Here is a 25,222-nt window from a genome sequence, read left to right as displayed (position 1 = left end):
TCTATGACAAGCACACAATAATCGAATTTACTTTTCTGCCGAATCTATGCACATATTGACATTTCGATTGAAATAATTGTCGTTGTTTTCCTCAACACTGTCATTACACCTTCACAGCCCGCAGCTATACTAAATATTGGAGAAAAACAACTGCTATGCAGTACAGAATCTCAGTTAAATACTGTACTCGCCGAACTATCGCGACACCGTGCTTAGTATGTCAAGTAGGTCTGGCAAACATTATAATCCAAATGACGACAATGTTTTCGCTTGTTGCTGCAAGCCGGCGGCCTAGACTGAAAATATATTCAAACCGGTATTTTTTGAAAGCTACAGTCGTTTTCATTCCAGAAATGTCAATATCATTCAGGGCGTGGCGAGATAGCGCAGTGGTATAATCCGCGGCTGCAGCACCAATAGGTGCGGTTTCGAGTCCGACCGAGGTCGACTTCCGATACCTAAGTGTTGGAGGTTTACCTAGGCTCCTACTCGCCACCTCATCTGCATCAGCGGTGTCTTGCAAAAAACCTAGAGGCGGGCCGTGCAGTTACGCAAAATATGAAGAATATCGGCCTGGTGTAAATGACCATAGTAGTCGACAAACACCATGAATACCCCAAAACAAACAAACAAGTCATTCAGGGCACCAGCATCCCTCCAAAATGACACTGCATTAAGAAATTTGTCACGTCTCTGATAATTGTAGAGCAGCAAAAGAAGGAGGTATGTATTGTGTTGCAACAATTATTGAGTTTATGGTGCCGTTTGATGAATTTACGTTGAACCGCACAGAAGGCAGTAGTCGGCGCCTTTCCAACCACGAACCGGGTGTTAAATACATAGAATCCATATATAACGGATTAAAGCTAAACAGAGGTGAGTGGAATGCGTGTACCCAGCTGCATATGCGGAGAAGACTAGCAGAGGTGGTCAGCAACGAAGTACTTTAACTTTTTCGAAGTACTCAAGTAGTTTCCCATTACTTGTAGTACTTACTCAAGTAAATCTTATTTCCCGCTACTTTTACTACTACTACCACCTCTAGGCTAATACTTGGGAGGGTACCATGCCAAGAAATTTTCTGAAACGGGATTTTCAAGTATACAATACCTCCTCGCCACCTCATCCGCGTCAGCGGTGTCTTACAAAAGCCTAGAGGTGGGCCGTGCTATAAGTCGGCAGTTATACGGAAATATGAAGAATATCGGTCTGGTGTAAATTGACCATAGAAGTCGACAAACACCATGAATACCACAAAAACAAACAAGCATACAATTGATTAGATTGATTAGAATCGCCATGCTGTCGAAAATATATACCCCCAGGGATGCATCAATAATCAATATGTATCAAGCTCTCTGCACCTTCCGCATTACTGACAGACCATGCGAACGTGTTATGACTGCTTTCACAACCATACTTACTTACGTACTTGAGTAGATTTAAAGCCAGCTCATTCTACTTTTACTAGTTTTAAGTTACTTTTAAAAGTACCCTACTTCTAAAAGCTGAAATATTCAAAATGCAACGTTTCCTAGAACTATCCTGGAATTTCCTATCTGATGTCATTGCACTGTAATTGTATCAAGGATATTCAACACGCTTCACATGGCGCTAATAATAACGAGCAATTTTATTTCTTACGACATGCGATTTGCAACCAAACTATCGGACACTCAAACGAGCGATGAGTGTTCGGTAACATAGAAATGAGGAACAAGTCACATTGTAGGTCAGCCCACACCGCTATAAATTCCATTTTGATCCTGTGTAAAACAAGATTTAGCATCCCGTGCAAGGGTAGGCTACGTCTGGCTTTCTGTAGAAGCTCCAACGCAATTTCCCGCGAAACTATCTTGATACATACAGTACCGGATTTTGCCTGTTTGACATTTCTGTCATGATGGCGAGTACGAACATGGTTCGTCGTTCCACGGTGTCCAGCTGCCTTGAGAACCTGCACCGCTACCAGGACAACCGTGCTCATTGCACGACCTCGCTTCTTCGTCGTGACCATCACACTTGAGTCTTTTGGCAAGCACCGGCGTGTTCTTACTTGATTTCCGCCTAGGTAGCAAGTGCGGGGATACGGAGTCCAACGGGTCCATCTTGACCATTGGCCGCATACACGGAAGGTACCGAAACAGGGTTGTTGTTCGTCGACGACATTACCGATACAGAATTTTCTATCTTCACTCACGCATTTTCTGTACCGTTTTTTCAGACCGAGCCCACAGTCCATTCCGTATAGTAATGGGCTACGCCGGAGTGCATTCCGGAAATCTCCTTTTTCGGTAAATAGCAAAGGTTGATATCGCAACAGCCGTCGAAGCTCCCCTCCAGCTTTTTGAAGCGCGGCACGAAAAACGGTTTGTACGGACACGCGTCTCTCTTCTTACCGACCGGATATAATTTCGGAGGGCATGGCCTTCCACCGTACAATTTATGCTCAAAACCGCACGCCGAACCCCCACTGGACGAAGGAGGTGGGGCAAAACTTTGACCACTCGAAGATGGTGGTCCAGGCATGTCAAAAGGAAAGGCGAACGGGCCGAAACTTGTAGTTGGTGCCGGTGTCGTTGTCGCCGGTGTCGTTGGTTTTCCGCCGTTTCCACCTCCGTATCCGTACTCTACTCCAGTAATCCCAATGATTCTGAGTTTGTAGCTGTTCACCGATACTGAAGAGATGTGAATAGTACATTCGCGTGGTAGACTCGTCAACAGAGCAACCCGGGCTTAAACATTTGTGGTAACTCCTGAGTGCATTGATTGGAGAACTGTTGTCGAAGGTTTGGCATCTTGATCGTCCATACGCAACCTCGTTCTGAATGGCACGAATACTTCTTTCTCCCGACTTTACTCTCACGTTAGAAATGTCGACTGGGTAAAAGCATCCTCTTCCCGGCAACCAACACGCGTCAAACAAGGCGCAGCCATAGCTATTGATACCTAAGGAGAATGATAAGATTGTTAGATTCATTTTAGAGATAGGATGAGGGATTTCAATTTCGTTGAACTGGATAACGATATCGCATTTTGAGCTAGGTCTATATCCGGTGTAGGAATTGAGCATACTTAAGTTGTCTATGGTACAGCGTATAACAGTAGGCTAGTGATCGTTATAGTAACAATTACAATAAGATCAGACTTTCCGCGACTTATTTTTCCAGCCTGTCATTTTCGGTGTTACGCGAAATGTTTCCGTTATTGGAATCAGCTCACACCCGACCGGTAGTGGCGAGATAGCGCAGTGGTATAATCCGCGGCTGCAACACCAATGGGTGCGGGTTCGAGTCCGACCGAGGTCGACTTCCGAACTCCGATATCTAAGTGTTGGAGGTTTACCTAGGCTCCTCCTCGCAAGCTCATCCGCGTCAGTGGTGTCTTACAAAAAGCTTACAGGTGGGCCGTGCTATAAGTCGGCAGTTACGGAAAAATAAGAAGAATATCGGCCTGTTGTAAAATGACCATGAACTGAAACGACATTAAAATTCTCTATGGATAACGATATAGCATTGCCACGACTATAAAAAGAAAGAGAGAGAGAGATGATTGTTAATAATCAGTTTTACCAAAGAAAATACACATCGTATTCGAAATTTTATGCTGGTGGCGTCATATGTTGTTGATACGATTGTAGATATACGATGCTCTTTTCCATTCTCTAGTACTAGTTGTTGAAGATTACCCCTGACGAATCTCGGCCGAAAATACGATTTCAACATGAATATACTATTCAAAAATACATGAATACAAGACAGAGAAAAGTATGCATACTAATGCAGAGCAAGACTGTAACAAAGAGATCCAGCGAGATGGTCAAGTTAGCAGGAGAACTTTGTAACTCGCATAACATTTGAATCCATTCGCGGGCCGCATTATAAATTTGGGATAGGTAATCTAAGATGTAATCAATATTGTTTTTTGATTATATATTGACCGACAACATGGAAATAATATATATGTATCTTTAAAACAAAGCAAACATTGATATGATGAAAACCAACACGTGTAAGAAACATACAGAGGTGGTCAAAGTAGTCAAGAAAGCTACTCAAGTAGAAGTAGAAGTAGCGACGAAAAAATCTACTCAAGTACGAGTAGAATTACTTTTTCGATGAGCAACCTAAAACTACTTGAAGTAGAAGTAGAATACACTGACTTTAAATCTACCCAAGTACGTAAGTAATTGTGAAAACGATCGTAATTCGTTCGCATGGATTGTCAAAAGCTTCAGATTGAGCTATGCGGTCGGTGCAGAGCTTGATTCATATTGATGCATACCAGGAGGTATCCAATTTTCGACATCATAAGCATTCGTCCACATCATAGGATGAAAATGATGGTATTGATATGGAAATGCGATACTAGTCCTCTGTTTACTCGAACAGCCCGTTTTAGAAAATATCATGGTATGGCTCCCTCCCTCATATTTTAAGGCCCATAGTTTAGTCGGAGAGCAATATGGAGAAGTTGTATCGGATACGGTTTAAACTCTTTGTAAGATTAGTAAACGTTACTAAAAATATGGCGGATCGTAAAAATGCCATATTGTGTAGCTTTATTTCCGGAAATTATTGGCATTACTACACTTGCTTTTACACTTCAACATGTATATGTTCTCCAGACAAAAGAACTGAAACTAATTAGAAATCAGAATATGATACTGGGAATTGAAAGAGATATTTTAATACTACTTCAAAAAGGGAAAATGTATTTCATGTCTTTAGTTCAGAAAGTTTCTTAGGTGCACCTAAGAAACTTTCTGAACTAAAGACATGAAATAGTATCATGGTATGATAAAACAGGTCTAAATTTGAAAAATAAGTCCGAGTAAATGCGAGATTGCGAAACATCAGTTTCAAACGTTATGATGGGCCATATATACCGTGATGGAATATTTCATATGGATTGCAATGCGATGTCAATGGTGCCGCGCAACCCGCTACCTAAATTATATTCACAGATACTTTCGCGAAATCATAAAGGTCACTGCACATCCACTGTGCGCGAAGCGCGACGGAAGTTCTTGGTTTTACTCAACTTTTATGAAAATTAAATGTTGATACTCCGCGAAAACAGCCCCGAAATTCCTCATCCTGATTGGAGGATTAAACTAAACTTCCCCTTGACAAACTGAAAATAGCGAAAAGTAATTAAGTAGATCACAACGGCATTACGTGCTCAGTCGCAGAATATCCTCGGCAGCCATTCTGTGGAACAATCTTCCATATTATCCGGCTCACTATATGTTTTCAAGCACATAATCAAATCCGTTGTATTTGCACGAGCGTTCGAACTACAGTTGTGTTCATTCTGCCCTCCAACTATGCACTCGGTCTTTTATACATAGGATAACGTCTACTTTTATATTTTATTGCCGCTTGTGTACAGTGCCCTAGTGTAGTAATGATATATTGTTATATTCGTCGCTCTATAAATAATCAATATATATTATATTATTATTATTATATCGTTATATGGTTTGAGTATAGTTAGTGTTTGGGCCGTTGGCTTGCAGCAACAAGAAAAAACATTGTTGGCGTTTGGTTTATAACGCCCTGTCAGACCTGCGTGACTTGGTACGCACGATATAGTGATAATTCGGCGAGAGCAGAATTAGGCTTTGGTTCTGTTCTGCGATTCAGTTGTTGTTTTGAAGGAATTCACAAAAAACATGATTAGCCTACTACAATTATACTTACTGACATTTAGTATAGCCTTTGGCTGTGATGCTAATGAAGAGTTCAAAGAAAGCAACGATAATTACTAGAATTAAAATGTGAGTGACATCGAATGAAATGATTGCAAAACTATAGGTCAGGATTCTGTATTCAAAGTAGATTGAGATACTGTGCACGTGTCATATAGAAATACAGAAATAATATATAAATTGTTGAATCATCGTCACATCGAATTGATTTGTGGGCATCCGAATGGGCATTATAACTAGGGTTGCGTTTAAAACAGAAATCAAATCAAAACGAACATGTTTAAAACATGGCTCTTGTTTAACACACGTATTTATTGCTTTTTTTTAACCACAAATCTTCAATTATGACGCCACAGTGGATTAGCATTGGCAATTGAAAATATAGGTTAGATATGGCTCATTTAAATAAAAAGGTTTCCCATCCGTCTTAAAATATATATTTTCAAATAACCATTTCGTTGTGTCACTGCATGATGTGAATTGACGGGGTATCAAAACTGTACTGTCGAATCTCAATCGAAGAGTCGCCGATCGAGCACGCATTGATGTCGCTTTCTATTTCGCAAAATTCTCACTCTCAAATAGAGAATGCAGTCCTGCCAAACATTTACGAAGTCGCGAAGTTTCGACAAACCTGGTATGACAAGAAATTTACGGACGTAACCGACCTCAAACCGCTTCTAGGTATTTTCTCGCGGGATAATAAAATTCCCGTGATTTACAGCAAGCGATGAGCTCTAACGGTTATGGCTCAATGCGACATAGGCAACAAACAAACTGATCATCATGGAAACTCTGACGGGTTGTCTCGCTTACCGAAAGATCCAGACCCAGATGGTGACGAACTGCAATCTCGTGAAAACGGGGAGATTTTTATGCAAATCTTGTGGCCGCCTCTTGATGAATCAAAACGGGTTACGACGTCGAGACCATCAGTCACTCAATTTGAGATTGGTTCCTTGCTTTACGGTCTCAGTTGTTCGCATCGCGACAAAATATGAGTACGGGTTGTGTAATGTGTATATACGTTGTGAAATAGATCATGGATATTAGAGAAGACATAAAATCCAATTCCAAACGCGCTTGATTTCAAATGGAAAGGTTACGGCCACGAAGGAAGTTGCCGAACTTCATCAGTCGCAAGCGTCTATCAACGTAAGTAAATGTGGGCGACCTCTAATACTTTGATGGTAGGCTTATTATGTTCGTGCATTTAAGTTGGTATCCTTGACTCTAATTTTTATAGGACTAGTAGCTGATGCTTACCATTATTTCCTCTTGGGTCTTCGTTTTGTAATTATATATACCATGTGTAATGTGATATGTACCATTAAGTTCTCAATTCTGAAAAAGATATGTGAAAGTTAAATATTGTCGAATACTAATGCCGACGCGGGCCGCACAAAACGTTCTCGCGAGCCGCGTGTTCAAGACCTCTACTGTATCTCTAGTTACATGTAGCAGTATTGCTCCATACTGCCCCATGTGACAGCTGTACTGGCGATATCTCGTGTTGTATTCGCCTCTGTGATGTCTGGCTGCTCAGCGAGCGAAGTGTCTTCTGCCCTTCAACATACATTAAGTCTCTGCAGCAGTTGTTGTAGTTTTGGCAATTCCATTTCAGGGTACAGTGACGGGAACGCTTCAAACGTGCTTGCGGGTAGTGACACATTCGTTATAGGTTACATCAAGTTGCATCTAAAGCAGTGGTTCTCAACGGGTGCCTTTATTTTGTACATGCAAGCTAATGAAAAGCTAATGCAGCTAATTAAGCTAATGAAAAGCTAATTAAGCTAATGAAAAGCTAATTGAGCTAATGAAAAGCGAATGAAAAGCTAATTAAGCTAATGAAAAGCTAATTAAGCTAATGAAAAAGTAAGCTATTGAAAAGTAAGCTAATGAAAAGCTAATTAAGCTAATGAAAAGCTAATTAAGCTAATGAAAAGCTAATGAAAAGCTAATTAAGCTAATGAAAAGCTAATTAAGCTAATGAAAAAGTAAGCTAATGAAAAGTAAGCTAATGAAAAGCTAATGAAGCTAATGGAAAGCTAATGAAAAAGTAAGCTAATGAAAAGTACGCTAATGAAAAGCTAATGAAGCTAAAAGCTAATGACTCTAATAACTATGCTGTAGCACGGGGGCCTTTCGACCCGCCTGGCGGGAGCAGACCTTTTTACGTGGCCCATGCATTTCAAAGGGAAGTTTGGACTTTGAAAATTTTCGAGCTCGCCTATACTTTAACGTGGGCGACATAACTGCCCCAACTTTGCCGCGTGTCGCCTACCCCAAAACACGCGGCCCTATGGCAAACCGGCTATACTTGCTCGGATCGGTCCCAGATTTCGTGTGAGCCTAGTCGGGGGGGGGAGTGTTTGGCCGAGAATTTTTTTTATAAGTTTCCGAAAATTTTTTCGGACTTCAATTTTTTTCAATTTCGTTGCCATGTTAAAGGATAGGGAAGTTGGAGTTTTTTTCAAAAAAAAAATTTTTAATTTTTTTTCTCGATTCCCACTTTTCTGGTATCGTTCGACGCAGCGGACGCAGTACAGTAATCTACCGCTTAAGTACGCACCCGTTTAAGTTCGCATCCCAGATAAGTACGCAAAAATTCTTCACAATTTCTGGGTTCAACTATTTCAACAATTTATTTATTTCGAACAGCAAGCACCATATGAATGTCAGGAAAACACTGCTTGAACATATCGTGCAAAGTCATTTAATGCAAATTCTGCCTTCTTTGTTGCTTGACTTCCAATGTCACATGTCTCAGTTTTCGCTGAATGCATTTAAATGGGCTTTTGAGGTTGTCATAAGCACCTCCTGCTTGATCTTGTAAGGCAGGACACAACAACTGATCCTCAACTTCAAACACTTTATTATGAAGTTGTGCAAAGCCATGAAAAACGATGCTGTTTTCGACAGGTGCAGAATCGTTGCTTACGCTAGCCTCGTCGTCGGTGTCATCATTTTCAGTCTGCATCGGCCAAGAATTTTTTTTTTAATTTTCCGAATATTTTTTCGGACTTTCGGCTTCGTCTCTTTGCGGTGCTTCCAACGAGGGGTCAAGCTTGGGGCTGGGCCTCACAGGAGCCGAGCTATAACATGAAACGTCGTATCTCGGCTCCTGTGCGTCGTAGAGCTAAGCGAATAGTCGATTCGAGCTCCTGATAACAGAACGAGGATAAAAATCTGAAATATTTCTGCGACCTCCTAGAGCCACGCCGAGGGTACCGGCGTGTTCTACGTGTACTGCGTCCGCTGCGTCGAACGATACCAGAAAAGTGGGAATCGAGAGAAAAATTTAAATTTTTTTTATCGAATAAACGACTAACTCCAACTTCCCTATCCTTTAACATGGCAACGAAATTGAAAAAAAATTCAAGTCCGAAACAATTGTCGGAAAATTTTAAAAAATTTTCTCGGCCAAACACCCCCCATGACTAGGCTCACACGAAATCTGGGACCGATTCGAGCAAGTATAGCCGGTTTGCCATAGGGCCGCGTGTTTTAAGGTAGGCGACGCGCGGCAAAGTTGCGGCAGTTATGTCGCCCACGTTAAAGTATAGGCGAGCTCGAAAATTTTCAAAGTCCAAACTCCCCTTTGAAATGCATGGGCCACGTTAAAAGGTCTGCTCCCGCCAGGCGGGTCGAAAGGCCCCCGTGCTACAGCATAGTTATTAGCGTCATTAGCTTTTAGCTTCATTAGCTTTTCATTAGCGTACTTTTCATTAGCTTACTTTTTCATTAGCTTCATTAGCTTTTCATTAGCTTTCTTTCCATTAGCTTACTTTTTCATTAGCTAAATCAGCATTTCATTAGCTTCATTAGCTTTTCATTAGCTTCATTAGCTTTTCATTAGCTTACTTTTCACTAGCTTACTTTTTCATTAGCTTAATTAGCTTTTCATTAGCCTAATTAGCTTTTCATTAGCTTAATTAGCTTTTCATTAGCTTAATTAGCTTTTTATTAGCTTAATTAGCTGCATTAGCTTTTCATTAGCTTGCATGTACAAAATAAAGGCACCCTTCTCAACCGCCGGTCCGCGACAACATTCCTGCCGGTCCGCCAGGTATATTACAATTTTATACCTTAATTTCAAGATGTGATGTTGAAGGCGACAAGTACAGAAAAGATACGAGCTGACTCATCGCTAAACAGCGCAGTTTGCGCGATCATTCGTTTTCGATTCATTCATATTGTGCGGGAACGTCACTGGGGCTCCTCAAACCGCCCAATTGGAGAGGGGCCGAGCTTGAAAAGGGCCCAAAATTATTTGGCAAATGAACATAAATCACACCGTACTATTTTGAAACTTTTACCAGCATTTTCAATTTCTTTTCGCGCGATTTAGTGTCACCAAATGCCTTCCTTATAGGTACCCTATTCTGAGAAATACGCATGATTTATATAGATGGGCATTTCGGCGTCAGCCATTACCGCGCCATGACGTACCAACACATAAAGGCAAACATGGGACTCCAAATGTTGTGCCAAAAATTCGGCAGCAAGAATACCGATTCAGTCATGAATGACCGAAAATTTTCGCTATTGGCGCAATTAAGCTACATAAGCTCTCTACTTACACTGAGTAGAATGAATGTGGTCATAAGTACAGGTGAAAACATCCACTGAACTGATAGGTCTGGGGGCGAAGCCCCAGTAAGTTTGGCTTATCGCCCTGTGGAGGTGCCAGGACCAGCATTTTTTTGGGTGAATTGACGAAGTAATATTTCGACCCGGGTTTGCGCGTGGCCGGTATAGCTGCTGTAAAAGGTGTAGTCTTGCGGCACGCATTGTATTCGTAGTTTCCAGAGTAGCCTACGTCTGGTGGCAGTGGGCAATGGGCAAGGTAGCCCGACAAGGTGCTTCGTTGTACTCCGAAACGCTTCTTCTCTCGATTTTGTCAAAGAGAAGAATATTATTCGTGTTGGCGTGGTCGGTTATACGCCCGTCGCACGGCCTTCGGCGCGAAAGACCGTAAACAACTCTCGGCGGTAGCACGTTCATCTGGACAAGGCAATTTTACCTCGACTCAGCAGACTCACTACCATAAAAACACATGGATGCCATCATGAAGAAAATTAATAACGATCAAAACCCTAAATGTCACACTCTAGCACCATATAATTGCAAAAAACCGTGGCATACTTTACATTTTGGTTTCATTTCAATTTTTAAAGTTCACCGGTCCGCCAGGCATTTTTTGAAATTTTACCGGTCCGCGAGGTGAAAAAGGTTGAGAACCACTGATCTAAAGATAACTGAACCGCGAGAAGCATTAGTTTGCTTCATTCCATAACTAATATAGAATTAGGGCTGGGCGTAATGATCCAGGTGTTTATTATTCGAGTCGAGTACAGTGAGACAAGATTTTTGAGTACTGAAATGATACGTGCCATGCCACTAAGAGTTAATTTATCAGCGATAATTACAGTTTGAAATACTATACCAGTGGCGGGGAAGCGAGTGGCGCAGTTGGTCAAACAGTGCAGTAACGACAACAATGGTTGATGGTCTCGGCTCTGCCATGTTTCTATGTGTCTGGGCTCCTCATCGCCGACCTCACTGCGAAAGCGGTGTCGTACGAAAAGCCCAGACGGATACAGTGATGTCGAGCTTTGAATAATCGACAGCAACAGTTACGGAAGTGGATGCACGAAGGAGGCAGTGAAATATGGTGAATGCATGCGAGACTTGAAGTCGTCTGGGAAGCGTACAAAAGTTAAAAAGACCAACGAACTTTACAACTCAAATGACCAAATAGGCGATAAGTGCCGAATAGTGTTCAATAAACAACAACTACACCAGTGGTTCCTAACGTGAACGATACCGCCCCCCCCCCCCAGTGGGCGCTTTTGAGAAACAGAAGGGGCGAAAATGTTAGAAAGTTCATAGAGATATATTTAATCAACATGGCCCAATATGCACGCTTATTCTGCATATGACGCGAAAGTTGGCTAAAGAATGGTCAATTCAACGGAAAGTAGACGCGGAAAAGGGTATCAGAGTTAGGTGAATAAACTTTCTGTTTATGTGTCCGCGTTTTCGGATCCGTAAACACTAAACATGGGGGCGAAAATATGTGTCGGGCTTGATGAGTCGAAAACGGTTGGGAATCACTGCATCGTACGAAACATGTGCTACAACGCTACGCGCGTTTGAGAAAATTATATTTCTGTGACGTCGAGATCACCCCACTGTGCGTTTTCACACACAGCAATGAAATATGTGTGGCCAAAAATTCTAATAACGTGATGTAGAAGCGGAATTGTGTTCCTTGTACTCGCATAAAAGGTACTTATTTGACCTCACATCATTCGTACTGTTGTGACGCCATAACGTGTGATCTTCGAACAGTTGATTCAGAATGGAATCACTCAGGCACTCGGTTTTGCCCCGCCCCCATATAGAATATCGATAAATCGTTAGATTTTGCAAACGTCCGGGGTAAAATCAATCGGGTCTCAATCAAAAAGTTTATTAAGTTGAAACAGAAACAAATAAAATATCAAATGTACGAAATGCGGCTTTATATTGCACGTATGTCGTATATACTGGTGCCAGTTTCACATTTCCACGCGAATCTCGCAGTCAAATAATTTAAAGCAAAAACGAAGCACGTCGATTCGAGTCTTGAATTTCCCCGACTCATTTCACCATCTGGCGTCGGCCAGTCCGGACAGTTCCCCGGTATTTTTCTTTCTCGAGTTGACGGCTTCCTTGCCGATCACGCGGCGGTCGTACGCCAGACCGATAAGAGCCATGAAGTCGATGAACGCTGTCGTTAAATTAAGCTTCATACCGTACTCGCTTGTGGCGTAATCGTGAGGAAAGGTGTGATGATAATTGTGGAATCCTTCCCCTGTAATTTCACAGAATGGCGTTAGAAACGTAATACGCAAAACGCAAGGTTTATGGAAACATTGTGCCCAGCTTATGTTACAATGACAAGTATAACTTTGGCTATATACGCCAGAGCCTGGGCCCTGATGGGTCACCTACCGAGAGCGATCGAGGCTGTGAGCATGTTTTCCGAAGGATGGATCCTTTTGTCGTACGGCTTATTTCCGTACATGTGAGCCAGGCTGTTGACACACCACGTTGCGTGTAGCGTTAAACAATACCTCAAAGCCGAAACCAAGTACGCGTTGACGAGGCTCTCGCCGGCTACATACCAGGGGATGAGAGACGGTATCACGAAGCAGCAGGCAATAGCCAACGGCACGTAATATCTGAAAAGACAACAAACATATTCCCCAGTTTAAACGTATAATCGCGCCGGTTTTATTGTTTGTTGACGGCATTGGAATCGATATCGCGTGGCTTGAAGCTATAGCAACCGCCTACAGTTGGCGCTAGTGTGCCCTGGCCGTTTTTATGCCAATTTTAGCTACCCTCAAGTTGGGTAATTAGAAAAACTTTTAGCTTTTCGAAATAAGATTAGCATCGGAGTTCGCAAAAACTTGAAAATGATTTAAATTTCTGATTAGAAAGAACTATAACAAAAATAAAGTTCAGTTCATATCAAATAGAAACCATTCTCATATGCACGAGAATAGCACATGTCTGCACTCCAAGCTTGGCTCGTTTTGCATTATACAGGGTATAGTATACAGTTTACGTGTAGCGTTTTTAGGAAAACCAGAAATTGGATTACAATTAAAATTAAAATTATTGCACAGACACATTTCACAGCTTAGCTTCGAATTCGATTACCGGCATTTCGCCCTAATTTGTCTAATGATAATAATATAATACAAGTTTGATAGACGGGGAGATTCTACTAAGGTTCAGTGGATGTGGGACCACACGAGGTCAGTCTACCAAACAAAGTACACCGGACGCACTACCAACATGATTCCAGCACCCTTTCGTTATAGGAGGACATGCGGGTTTTATTGAGGTAGGTTTACTGGGCCTTGGCTAGGTCATGCGCCAACTGTTGTTTCATTTTTTTCCAATTTGGAGAGTTAGAATTACTGAATTCGCAAAATCTTCGACAATAATGGGCACTACATAAAATCCGGAATTACAGAGAAAGATAACAAAAATCAAATACAGCTCACGCCAAATCAGAGTCTCATAAGCAAGAGAATGGTAAATGTATGTCCGCCAAGCTTGGCTCGTTTCGCGCAATTCTGCTGCAGCATTTTCGAGAAAACCAAAGATTAGATCAGAATTAAAATTAGAGTGCACAGAAACATTTCACTAGTTATATTACCGGCATTTTGCTGTAATTAACACGAACTAGTTGTCTAGATATGCTGGAAAACTCTCGTTTTAGGAATTACTTTGTTGGATACTGTATCAGACTTTGATGACTAGCTCATTCTAGTTGTCTAATGAAACACGTTGGAACGGAATACCCGTAATATAATTGTAATCTAATTTGTGAAATGGCTCTCATTTTCATTCTAATGTAATTTCTGGTTTTCCTGAAAACGCCACAGGAGAACTGTATAGTTCGAAACGAGTCAAGCTTGACGTACTGACATTCGCAACTCTCATGCTTTCGAGAATGAGCCGTGATATGATTTTCTGTTCCATTTATATATCGCGGTTACAGCGTAAGTAGCAGAATGCTATACCAGGTAAAACATACCTTCGTTGAAATGCTACGACCGGGTCGTGCAACAAATCGTTCACCAAAATGCCTCTTCCTTTCCTCACCACTTCTGGGTGCTTCCGCACCAGCAACCAACCCATGTGACTGAAAAAGAATCCCCTCGTCGCGTTGTGAGGGTCGGCGTTGGTTTCAGAGTATTTGTGATGGGTGCGGTGATCGCGCGACCAATCGAATATGGAATTCTGAAAGGAAAATCGCATCGCGGTGAATTAGGTTGTTTCATTTGTTTCGAGTGTCGAGCGCTGCACTGCACAGTGATAACTGGGGCGATTATGTTTTCACCTAAAAGCGGAAAATTTGACATATCAGCGTTGGCTTGTACTACTAATGATTTCACTTGTTTCAGTCGCGTGATCATCACGCCGTGTCAATTTATTTGTTTCATTCGATGGTTTATGACTCACAATGAGTATAGACAGACAATGACCTGTCTACAACAGTCGGCCTGTAGAGTAGGCTACAAGGTCTAAAAGAGGGTTACCCGACATATGAGCAATGAGCGTGCGACACAATGGAAAACGACAGTTCAGCATGGAACACAGCAGCATGCGTCACTTCAGCATGTGACTGTATAACCCAAAAACTTACCCTAACCCGAAACATAGCCTAACCTAACCTAGCCTAACCTAAAGCCTAACCCTAACCCAGGGCCGGCCAACCCGTGGCCCGCGGGCCACATGTGGCCCGCGAGAAGGTTTTGAGTGGCCCGCGAGGTCATTTCCAAAATTTCTAATATCAAAAATGGATTGCACAGATTGTGAACTTGCAAGGCCAACCCAAAATTTGATTATTCTGGCCGCAACACTTAGATGTGATGACTAAAATATCAGTTCCGACGCATTGACAGATCCATCATCCATTCACATATTGGTATATATATCTTCGTACACTACAATAAAGCAAAATAATTTGCGGTAGATTTATCAAAGGTAAAAATTTCCTATAAGCTTGGCGCAACATGTTGTCACTCAATTTCTTGTTTTTAATATTGTTGCCCTTTTATGAAAATGTAAGAACACCTAATCCTAATGTATCAGATTGAGTCTAACTATATTCGCGATTACGAGACAAAGTGTCGTTCAACATATGCGACATTGCGTTTGCGCTCGCAGTAAGACCGTTGGCTATGAAACCTAGGCACGAAATGATTGACGCATGTTGGTCGCATCTTTCGATATCGATATGTCCATGCGCCGAATAGCCCTGTCCTCGCAAAATTAGCCCAGCGATGTACAACAGGCCCGCAATATAATCAAATGACAATAATATTGACCTATGAACTTCAAAAAATTTTCGCGCTTCGCGCGGCTAGTGGCCCGCGCGAAAATTCCTCAATAGAATGTGGCCCGTTGGCTGAAAAGGTTGGCCAGCCCTGCGGCCTAACCCAACCATAAATCCAACCATAACCTATCCCTAACCCGTAATTTAACCCACATGCTCATGTGTCGCATGCCAAATTGTCGCATGCCGAAGTCTCGCATGCCGTAATGTCGCATGCTCAATTGCTCATATGTCCACGGACCCTAAAAGAGACCTGGGCAAAGTGCGGCCCGCGACGAGATTCTGACTGGCCCGTGAAAAGTAGCCTGGAATTTAAAACAAAAACCCGTACTTCTGGATACTACTGTGTGAACTAAACCCAATAGGGCATAGGCTGTATAACTGAAACGGGTATGCGTTTACTTTTAAGTCTGCTTGTTTATATGTGTACTGTACGTACACCAGTGGTCGGGAACCTATGGCTCGCGAGTCATATATGGCTCTTACTTTTTTACTGAATTGATCAATATTGCAGCGACTTGTTAGTAAATTTCCATCACGGCCACAATAATTATTCTCCTGGCGGTATAAACTTGTCTAAAGACAATGCCGTCTTCTTCGGGTAAAGACAATGCCGTCTTCTTCGGGTTTAGGGGCTAGGACCCCTTTTTTTAATCCTCAAATTTAAATTACTGTCGCGACGGCGACCAATATCACTCGCGAATTCGATGTAGCGGACTCGAAAGCTTGGATTCCGCGATACATTGATTGGTCAAAGAGAATAGCAGAAATGACGACGGCCATAAGACAACGCAGTTTTCAAATACACGTGGTCTTCCTTGATCTACGGCGACCAATGATCTGCCGTGGACGTGACGTTCACATGCAATTACAAACTCGAATTACAACCGGCGATAAAATGTATAGGCGTGTAGCGCAACGTCATATGTTACCGCCGAATACTTTGAGAATTGAGAAGTCAGAATCAGCGCGACAGTTACGTTCGATTAATATCAGGTAAAATAAATTCCAAGCTATTTACACGATGAATTGCGTTATCAATGGGGAGCCTTGGCCCGTCTGTGCCTTACCTGTTATTCCGCGCTTGATTTTCGAATAATAAATATGCAAATTGTGTGAATTCGGTAGAAAATGTTTAAAATCTAATCATTCATAAACATCAATAGAAAATACCAATAGTTTCACAATTTTCACAATTTTCGTTCACTCATCCTGACGACAGGTGAGGCACTGCCTCACTTGCTTCCCTTGACCCCACGTCAGTGATGTATCACAGCTTAGAGTGGGTAGGCCTATTTACTGCTGATTTTTGGCTCCGTCTACTCATGTGATCATGGGTTCTAGCATTTAGAAGGAGTAGCGCAACGAACCTACGTTCTCGTAACTCAAGTTTCGCATGCTTTAATAAGGCAACCATGCTGCAGCATGATTAGTACGATTTTTTACCGAAAAAATGTGGCGCACAAGACGAACCCCATGTAGTTAGTTCGAACTAGTGCTACCATGACGTAACGAATTTTCAATTGTGACGTAGCAGTTGATTGACGTGTATGGCTCTTTAAGAGTTAAAATGAAAAAAATAGGGTCAATATGGCTCTTCGGACAAAAAAGTTTCCCGACCTCTGGTGTACAGTGCACACTGCACAGTGTACGGACACGGACAGTGATTACGTAATAGCCTACGTATAGGTCGTATAATCAAGATTCAAATTAATGCAAATCGTAGCAAAGTATGCCGTAAGAATTAAAATCAAAAGTACCGCGTTCCAGGTAGCTCAAAACTTGTTTGTTGCAATTGTTACACTAAGAATTACTCGGTCTGTGATTTAAATTGCCACGCCATGCGTTTCCAAACCATAATCCGTAGAACAATGTCAATCAGTGCAGGTGAGCAGCGGTCACCCAAAAACGATGATCATTGATCCAGGCATGTTAAAAATAGAGCCGAGGCGACAGACAGACATTTAAAGAAGATTTGGAGCACTAACTATTTTTTACTTTAGTTAGAGGGAAATCCGTAATTTTAGTTTGTTGTGAGCAGGTCGCCGTGTTTAGAGATATGATATTCTTTTTCGCCTGCACCATCGAGATGCTTTGACGACGGAGTTGCGATACGGCCCCATGAGGTCATTTAGTCTGCGCCCCCGGTTTTTTTCTCCTCCATGCTATCCGTGATTGCTGAGCGCCTAGCAGGATAGCTGCGGATACCAATTTTCGAGTCTTTGGTATGACCCGGCCGGGGATCGAACCCACGACCTACCGCTCGAGAAGTCGGACGCATAACCATTACACTACCTCACTATCTATTTTGAATCGGCATAATGAGAAAAACGCAGTGAAACACAGACACTCGTCGGCTGGCTGAGGCCTACAGAAAGCGCGGATTTCAGGGCATCTGCCAGCGAAGCTGTCAATAACAACTCGGCTACACACAAGTCGGGACCAAGACCAGCTTTGTAGTATCCAAAATACATTTTGACGTCTCCACAGAAAAAAAGGGTATGGGGTTATGCGATTGAAATGAATTAAGAATGCGCCAAGGAATATAGTTTAAAATTTTGGCTTGGCCCACCAATCTATTGTTTGCTTCTCACTTGGCCCGCCAGGAAATTTAATCGCTCATCCCAGGTCTAAAATGTCGAATAAGTTCCCCGACAGCGAAACCTGTCTACAACAATGAAATGCAGTTCGCAAAAGAATGTTGACTATATAACGCTACAATTGTGACAAAATTCAACTTCCTTTGACATGTCAAAAATAATCGCCCTAGTGCTAATGCTAACGCTACTGCACCAGACCAACTACCAACTAGGAATCGAGCATTAATGACGAAAATAAGTCAGGTATAGGTAACGTACGTCCCTCTTGCAGTCAGATTTCATATATGTTACTTTCCAATTTTCGTTGAGGAAGATTTAAACTAAAAATATTTGAACTGAATGTTACACGACAGACAACACTGATTTTGAAAACTATTGGGCACTAAATAGGTCTGGGTAAAATCAATTTCGGAGTGATTCGATTCTGAAGCGAGCATTAGACATCCGGTCGAGCGTTCGAGTGTCACTCATTATGACGTCATAACATTAAAAATGACGTGAAAAGTTCAAATATGTGGCTTTTATGCGACCACAAAGACTATAATGCCAGTTTAACATTGCATTAAGGATTATTTGGTAAATTTTGACCACAACTATTTCATTTCACTTTGTGACGATGCTGTGGGCTGAACACCACTTCGAAGATATGTCATTTCCACTAACGTGCGTATAGCGTTGTACTGCATGTTCAGTACTGGTAATAATTATTTATTAATAACTATTCGACCTGCAGAGCCATTGAGTTGCAAATCATGAGCAATATTCGTAAAGGAAGCCTCGCTTTATATGATCGGTGAGTCCACAGTCGATGCACGCCGGCCGTCACTCCGAGACCGCCGAGAAGGTATGTGATAATTCCTGAAATATAGCGATCCGTTTTTGGAAAACACACTCGTGCGATACCCATCTGAAGTTTTAGTTTTCACTATTGGCAGGGGCTGGTCAAAATCAAGTAGCCTACTCGAGTGATTCGATGCTCGATCGAGTATTAGGCTTCGATATATTAATATGCTATCACAACGCGTCTAATGCCAGTTTCACCCCACATAAAGGTAATTTGTAGCTTTATAATACATGCTGCGCACGTACGTGCGTTGTACTATATGTTTCGTATGCTGCGATACGGCCTTCCCCAGCGGAGAACAGTACAGAAACTTTATTTCTCGTGTATCAAATTAACTCATTAGTGGTATGGAGCGTATAATTTCACTTCCCGAAAAAAAAACGTCTCTCACCACTCGAATCGAAGAATTAGAATCAGTAGTCGATTGAGATTCTTGCACCACCTACTCAGGGGGTTGTGTTTCAGACCAGTGGTTCTCAACCGCCGGTCCGTGGTAAGTTTCCTGCCGGGCCGCCAAATATGTTGCACTCTGATATCTCAATTCCAAACGCTTGTCTGTTAATTATTGAATTGAACCATCAGATTTTAGATTGATTTCTAAATCGGAAACGTAGTTCTCTGCATGGTGTTGTAATACTCGTAATATAGAGTTCATGGTCTGCTTTAGTGTTACCGCACGTAAGTGTTGTTCCACTCTGTTTGGAAATAGCCCAATACAATTCGTTTAGGAGCAGTTGCATGTGAAAGCTATTAAGACACCTATAAACTAATTTCGTTAACTTTAGAAGTAGACGGTAGGCTACTTCAGTTCAGCGATATTAAGCGGTAGAGACTACCAAACAGAAACTCGCATTTCGTTCAAAGGCTACTGGCTCGATCAGCGCTTCCCCTTGCAAGACCATCGACGGAAACACGTTTAGCAAGTCTAATATCAAAATGCAGCATTGAATGAAGTTTCCAAATTTGATTTTTTGTTGCATACATTTTTCATAATTGCAATTTGGGTTAATTTTGATTATTGATTTGATTACCCGCAGCACTTCTTTTGCTGTTTTACTGGTCTGCAAGACCAAAAAGGTTGAAAACCACTGTTTTACACTACGTCCACTTCTACTTGAAAAGTTTTTTTGGATTTCGATTTTGAAAAGTAAAACGAAGTTTTGTGATGTGTCCGCGCGAATAAATGAAATTGTCAAAATAAACATCAGAAATATAGCCCCTGTATCGCGGTAAGTGAATATGGTTTCGAGGATCGTACCCATTTGTGGTGCCATCAGTGTTTTTGCGTCAGTCAAGAAGATACAACTCACGATTTGAAAAACATACACCTCCGATTCACTGCTTTAGCAGGGGTTCCCAAATTAGGGGTCGCAGCCCCAATGTTGTCGTTTGCCTATTCTCGGAGACGATAATTAAATACCAATGACTATTACAAGAATGTCAATTAAGCAGACGATATCGGCTGCTCATTTCTGAATATTTTAGGTCATTTTTCAAAATAGAAGAAAAAAGACCTCAGAGGAATGCGAACCCAGAAAACAAGGTATCAGCTCAGCCGAAGCGTCATTTTAAAGCGCCACCTACTATAGCGTAAGGTTGGTGTCTGGCCATACGGGAAAATTGCAAGCGACCGGTAGTGCTCTGAGTTAACAGTATAAGACATACACAGGACACAGCACGGTCGAATAAGTTATAGGTTGTTATCTGTGTTTCGCATGACGCAGAAATTCACATACTTGCCTACTTCAATTCGACATAGAAATAAATCATTCCAGAAGACCTAAATACGTTGCTATAGTCTTGATTGAGTTTGTTAATGTAAAGACGGGCGTGCGGGAAGAGTTCATAATTGCGTAATTGCTATTACAGCGCACATAGTCGCCAGCTGTCCCACATAGGCCGCGAGTAGGTTTGGGCGAAGGTGCAGACCAGTTTTCAGTAATTAGCACGCCAAATTTGGAGGTAGGATCGCGGAACATTTTCAAATCTAGATTTGGGGTCGCGACTATAATAGGTTTGGGAACCATTGGTTAAAGCATGCACCTCTCGACTAAATCTGCTTTTTATAAATACCAATTTGAGCAGTTTTCATAGCTTTGATTTTCTACTTCCAATTAAAATAGTTTTGAGATGTCTAGGGAATGACTACTTCGACTTGTAATTGAGCCAAAATTTACCGTGTTCTGTACGCTTATGCTTGAGCAGCAACGCTACCTCTTCCATTGACTAACATAAATGTGGCCTTCTCCCTTTGTCAACCGGCATAGTCAAAATAATCGTGATAATGACATACGATGACATCATCTTATCCGCGTGAGTGCCAAACGTTGCAAGTCCAAAGTATGCCCTAAGTCAATACTTAAATATTTGATTACCACGGTACGGCGGTGATCAGCATGACGTAACTGTGACAAATTCCGCCATACAAGCGTATTGCTCATCCTACTGCGTTGCGCCACATGACCTGACGAACTTCTGGCTTCTTGGGCAAGTTTGATAAGTTTGAACTACATTGGCAAATATTTAACCCCGCTCCCAGTCGAGAAAATACATACACATATATGGATTATATGTCCGTAATGACCATATCACATTAAAATATATTGTTATACATATTATTGCATATAGGCCTATGAACGTATTAGGCAGTGCTTCCCAATATTTTTCAGCTTGCAAATGTTATTGTACGAGTCACAATGATCTATATGACCAAACGAAAGAAAAACAAATTATTGAAAGAGAAAATAAACCTAGTGTAAACATGCAATTTACCATAAATACGACAGTTGAGCTTGCATATTATATGTTATATCATATCAAGTCTAGGCTTTATTGGCTTGATTTTCCTACTTGGAAAATATCCAGAAATGCCTAAAAGTGTGGTACACCTATTTTCAACCAACCGCGAAATGTAAGATCATCAGAATTCCATAAGTTTATAACTATGAAACTGCGATCATATTCATTAGATTTCTGGCATTCCGTAATAACCAAAAGCAGCAGTCTATGATATAGTGTGTTGAAAATTGTAACATTAAGATGTGCTTTGCGACCCAATTGAAATAGCTTCGCGACCCTCTGATTGGAAAGTACTGGTATAAGATGGCCAGCTTACTTGGTGGTATCGCTGGCCATTACTTCACTGCATTATTTCTCTTATTTTGAAAATAAGTTTCTGTTTGTCTGTCTTAAATCGGCCTGATGTATGTATGACGTGTTTGTTTGTATTGTCAAGGAAAGCACAATCAAATTCATGAAAATGAACTACACGGGTGTGAGTTTTTGACATAAACCTCAAATCGTGTTCATATATATCCAAATTTAACTGTCAATAGCATATTCCATTGTTTCGTCATTACGATATTAGGGCCAAAACGGGTCAATGACCGAAAATAACATCATCGAACGCGGCGATGCGCATCGTACGCCACTGAGAATAAACTCGAGCCACCTCTCCGACAAGATCAGTTTGTTCACGGCAACGCGTAATAAAAGGCTTGTAACATGAAGATTATTGAACACAGCAATGTATATTCAGTTGGCAATGCGCCCTACAATCTTACCTAATGTCACAGTAAACGCCTTGAAATGAGCAGCTCTCGAAATAGCGTAAATGCTAATCACATGCAGACCCGACAGGAGAATGACGTTTTTCCATATGATACGCTTCGGGTACAATTTCGGGTCCACATCACCTTAAAATACAAAGTCACAAATTAAACAAAATGGAAATATTAGATTTTACGACATGCTTCGGGCTGCGTAGGCAAACAAAAACAACCTCGTCAAATTTTAATTATATATTAAGTTCACAAAGACATTGGACTCTTGGCGTTGGCGGTAAGATATGTCATGAGATCGGTTTGCTCCAGCGATGTACAAGATTGCAAATGGTTTTGTGAAAACTGTATAGCATTGCCACAAGTAATATGTTCATATTTCTGTACAATGTTTCAAATTTGGCTAACCGCATTTACGGACGTTCGCTCCTGGTGAGTCAGTGGATAAGCTCATAGTGGAATAAATTTGGCGCTACTAAGACATTGCATGGTGAAGTTGTGATGTGCTTCCTGCTTCCTCCATTGCAGCAGCATCGAAGTTCTGTTATTTCTAAAACCTTATTTACATTGTACAACGTTTATGATATCCACGGAACATCATCTTCATGAAGATAGTTCTAACTAAGTTTGAACCTTCGCAGTCGAGTATACCCTATTACTACCGGTCGTAACACGCCACTCCAGAATTGTCGCGTGACTTTTGTCAAAGTGTGCGGTTGTGTAGTAGCATGGTTGCGACATCAAAACGACAATCTCCCATCTCGAGAACCGGTTTTAGACTTGTGAACAAAGCATTCCCTCTCTAGGGAGACCTCGTTCGTGGATAAACCATAATGGCGGAAGTGACACAGACTCCCTATGAAATATCGATTGTTTTCCGGCGATGAGTACTCTCGGTTACAAAGCGGGCTATGTAGGAACAGAAAGTAAAGCAAACTGGAGATACAAAAAGATACCCAAAGAATCAGTAGGTCGGAGAATTGTGGATCTTGTATCGCAAGATATTCATGATCATACGATTGAATGGTATATTCATATTGAAATAAATACTAATATTTTCGGCTGACACTCGTCAGGGAGAATCATCAGCAACTAGTAGAGAATCGAAATTTGAACTAACCCAACCTTAACCCCAACTTTTAACGGCATGCACATTGCACATAAGTGTCTCACGGAGCAGTAAATTCCTCCAAACCTGTTGCATCCAGTTCGCAGACATCTTTTCCAGATTCCGTCTGTTGTACCTCGCTATCGCCAGCCATTTCCACAAATTAATTTGTGCGGTGGAATCGTTTTGTAACTATCGTACGCAACCTGTACCGACGAAATTTAATAACATGAACGGTCATTTCAGCCACACCTAAGTTAGTAAAGCGACTTCTGTCAGGCACGTTTTATCCTCCACGCGTAACATGACGTTGATCTCATATTTATCATTCTCCTTCTATAGCAGTCTTTTCAGTACAACATACCGGTATGTAAGAGCCAAAAGCCATTGCGATTCGCTAAGTAAATATACAGCAATATCTTTGATTCAACATTCGCGGCACTCCGCCCTTGCCAACAACATTGACAACATCCGATGAAGATTTTTCTTCAAATCAAATGCTGAGATAGTCGTACGATCTTATAGCGCCACCAGATCAACGGGGAATTACCTAAAATTGTTTTGTCTCGTTTATAGTCCACGCTGTGAGCACGTAGTGATCACGATCACGAGTAGCTCACTATCTCCCCTTGTCAACTGACTACATTGAGTAAAAGGGTGTCGAATAAACTATACGTCTATTCTCAAAGTGAGCCCTATACAACTTTATAATTTTAGTTGTATAATTGGACTAATTAGAACGAAACGCCGGTACTCTAATCTAATCGAGTTTGTGAAATTTTCTATGCTCTGCTTTCAATTCCAATCTATTTTATTGACTTTAGATACGCTTTGGAGTACAGAACCTCATAATCCATTTGCATAATAAATTTAGATTTATTCACGAAGCTTATCGATGACACTCATTAGAGGATACCGTCAGCAATAATGCGAGCAGTCAAAAAACTATGTGTAACAACAATAAGCATCGATATTTATGACGTCACACAGGTTCACACGATGTTATTTCCAATTCTGTACTAGTGGCTGACGATTATCCCTGACGTGTGTCAGCAGAAAATATTCGGGTTCATTTCAATTCGAATATATTATTCAACAGGGTAAAATACACAATTCGAAATACGTGTCTCGAATTTTGTAATTTACCCTGTGTGCCGTAATAATTAGCGATGCTTATTGTTGTTAAACAGTTTTTAGTACTCGCATTATTACTGACGAGTGTCCCTGATCCCCTGATAAGTGTCAGCCGAAAAGCTTCAGGAATGCATACAGTCTCTATAATCGTAACATCAAATATGACGTCACCATTCTTTACTAGTTGCTGGCGATTACCCCCAATGATATATATATCATTGATTACCCCTGACGAGTGTCAGCCGAAAATATTCGGGCTTATAATTATAACGGTTTTCCTGAAAATGATGCAGGAGAATTGCTACAAATTTCTCATTAGTGCGTGTTGTTCCGTGCGTGTAATTGTTTATTTACAA

At 41.4% G+C, this 25,222-nt stretch overlaps 1 protein-coding gene across 1 annotated transcript; it reads right to left on the bottom strand.

Annotated features, from left to right (window-relative positions):
* Positions 1 to 12,175: 12,175 nt before the first annotated feature.
* Positions 12,176 to 24,120, bottom strand: LOC145446299 (stearoyl-CoA desaturase 5-like). Its single transcript, XM_080324551.1, has 6 exons — positions 23,820 to 24,120; positions 22,628 to 22,759; positions 18,948 to 19,078; positions 14,316 to 14,521; positions 12,716 to 12,945; positions 12,176 to 12,575 (listed from the first exon to the last, which is right to left on the bottom strand). Exons 1-6 carry the CDS (start codon positions 23,884 to 23,886, stop codon positions 12,367 to 12,369), a joined length of 975 nt encoding a protein of 324 aa, XP_080180677.1. The 5' UTR covers positions 23,887 to 24,120; the 3' UTR covers positions 12,176 to 12,366.
* Positions 24,121 to 25,222: the final 1,102 nt, after the last annotated feature.

The sequence above is a fragment of the Botryllus schlosseri genome, chromosome 9 (genome assembly GCF_051294905.1).
Source record: "Botryllus schlosseri isolate E-star chromosome 9, Bs_hap1, whole genome shotgun sequence".
In the NCBI taxonomy this organism is placed as follows: Eukaryota; Metazoa; Chordata; class Ascidiacea; order Stolidobranchia; family Styelidae; genus Botryllus; species Botryllus schlosseri.
The sequence above is the reverse complement of the archived record's forward strand: the minus strand, read 5'-3'. Positions and strand labels throughout refer to the sequence as shown.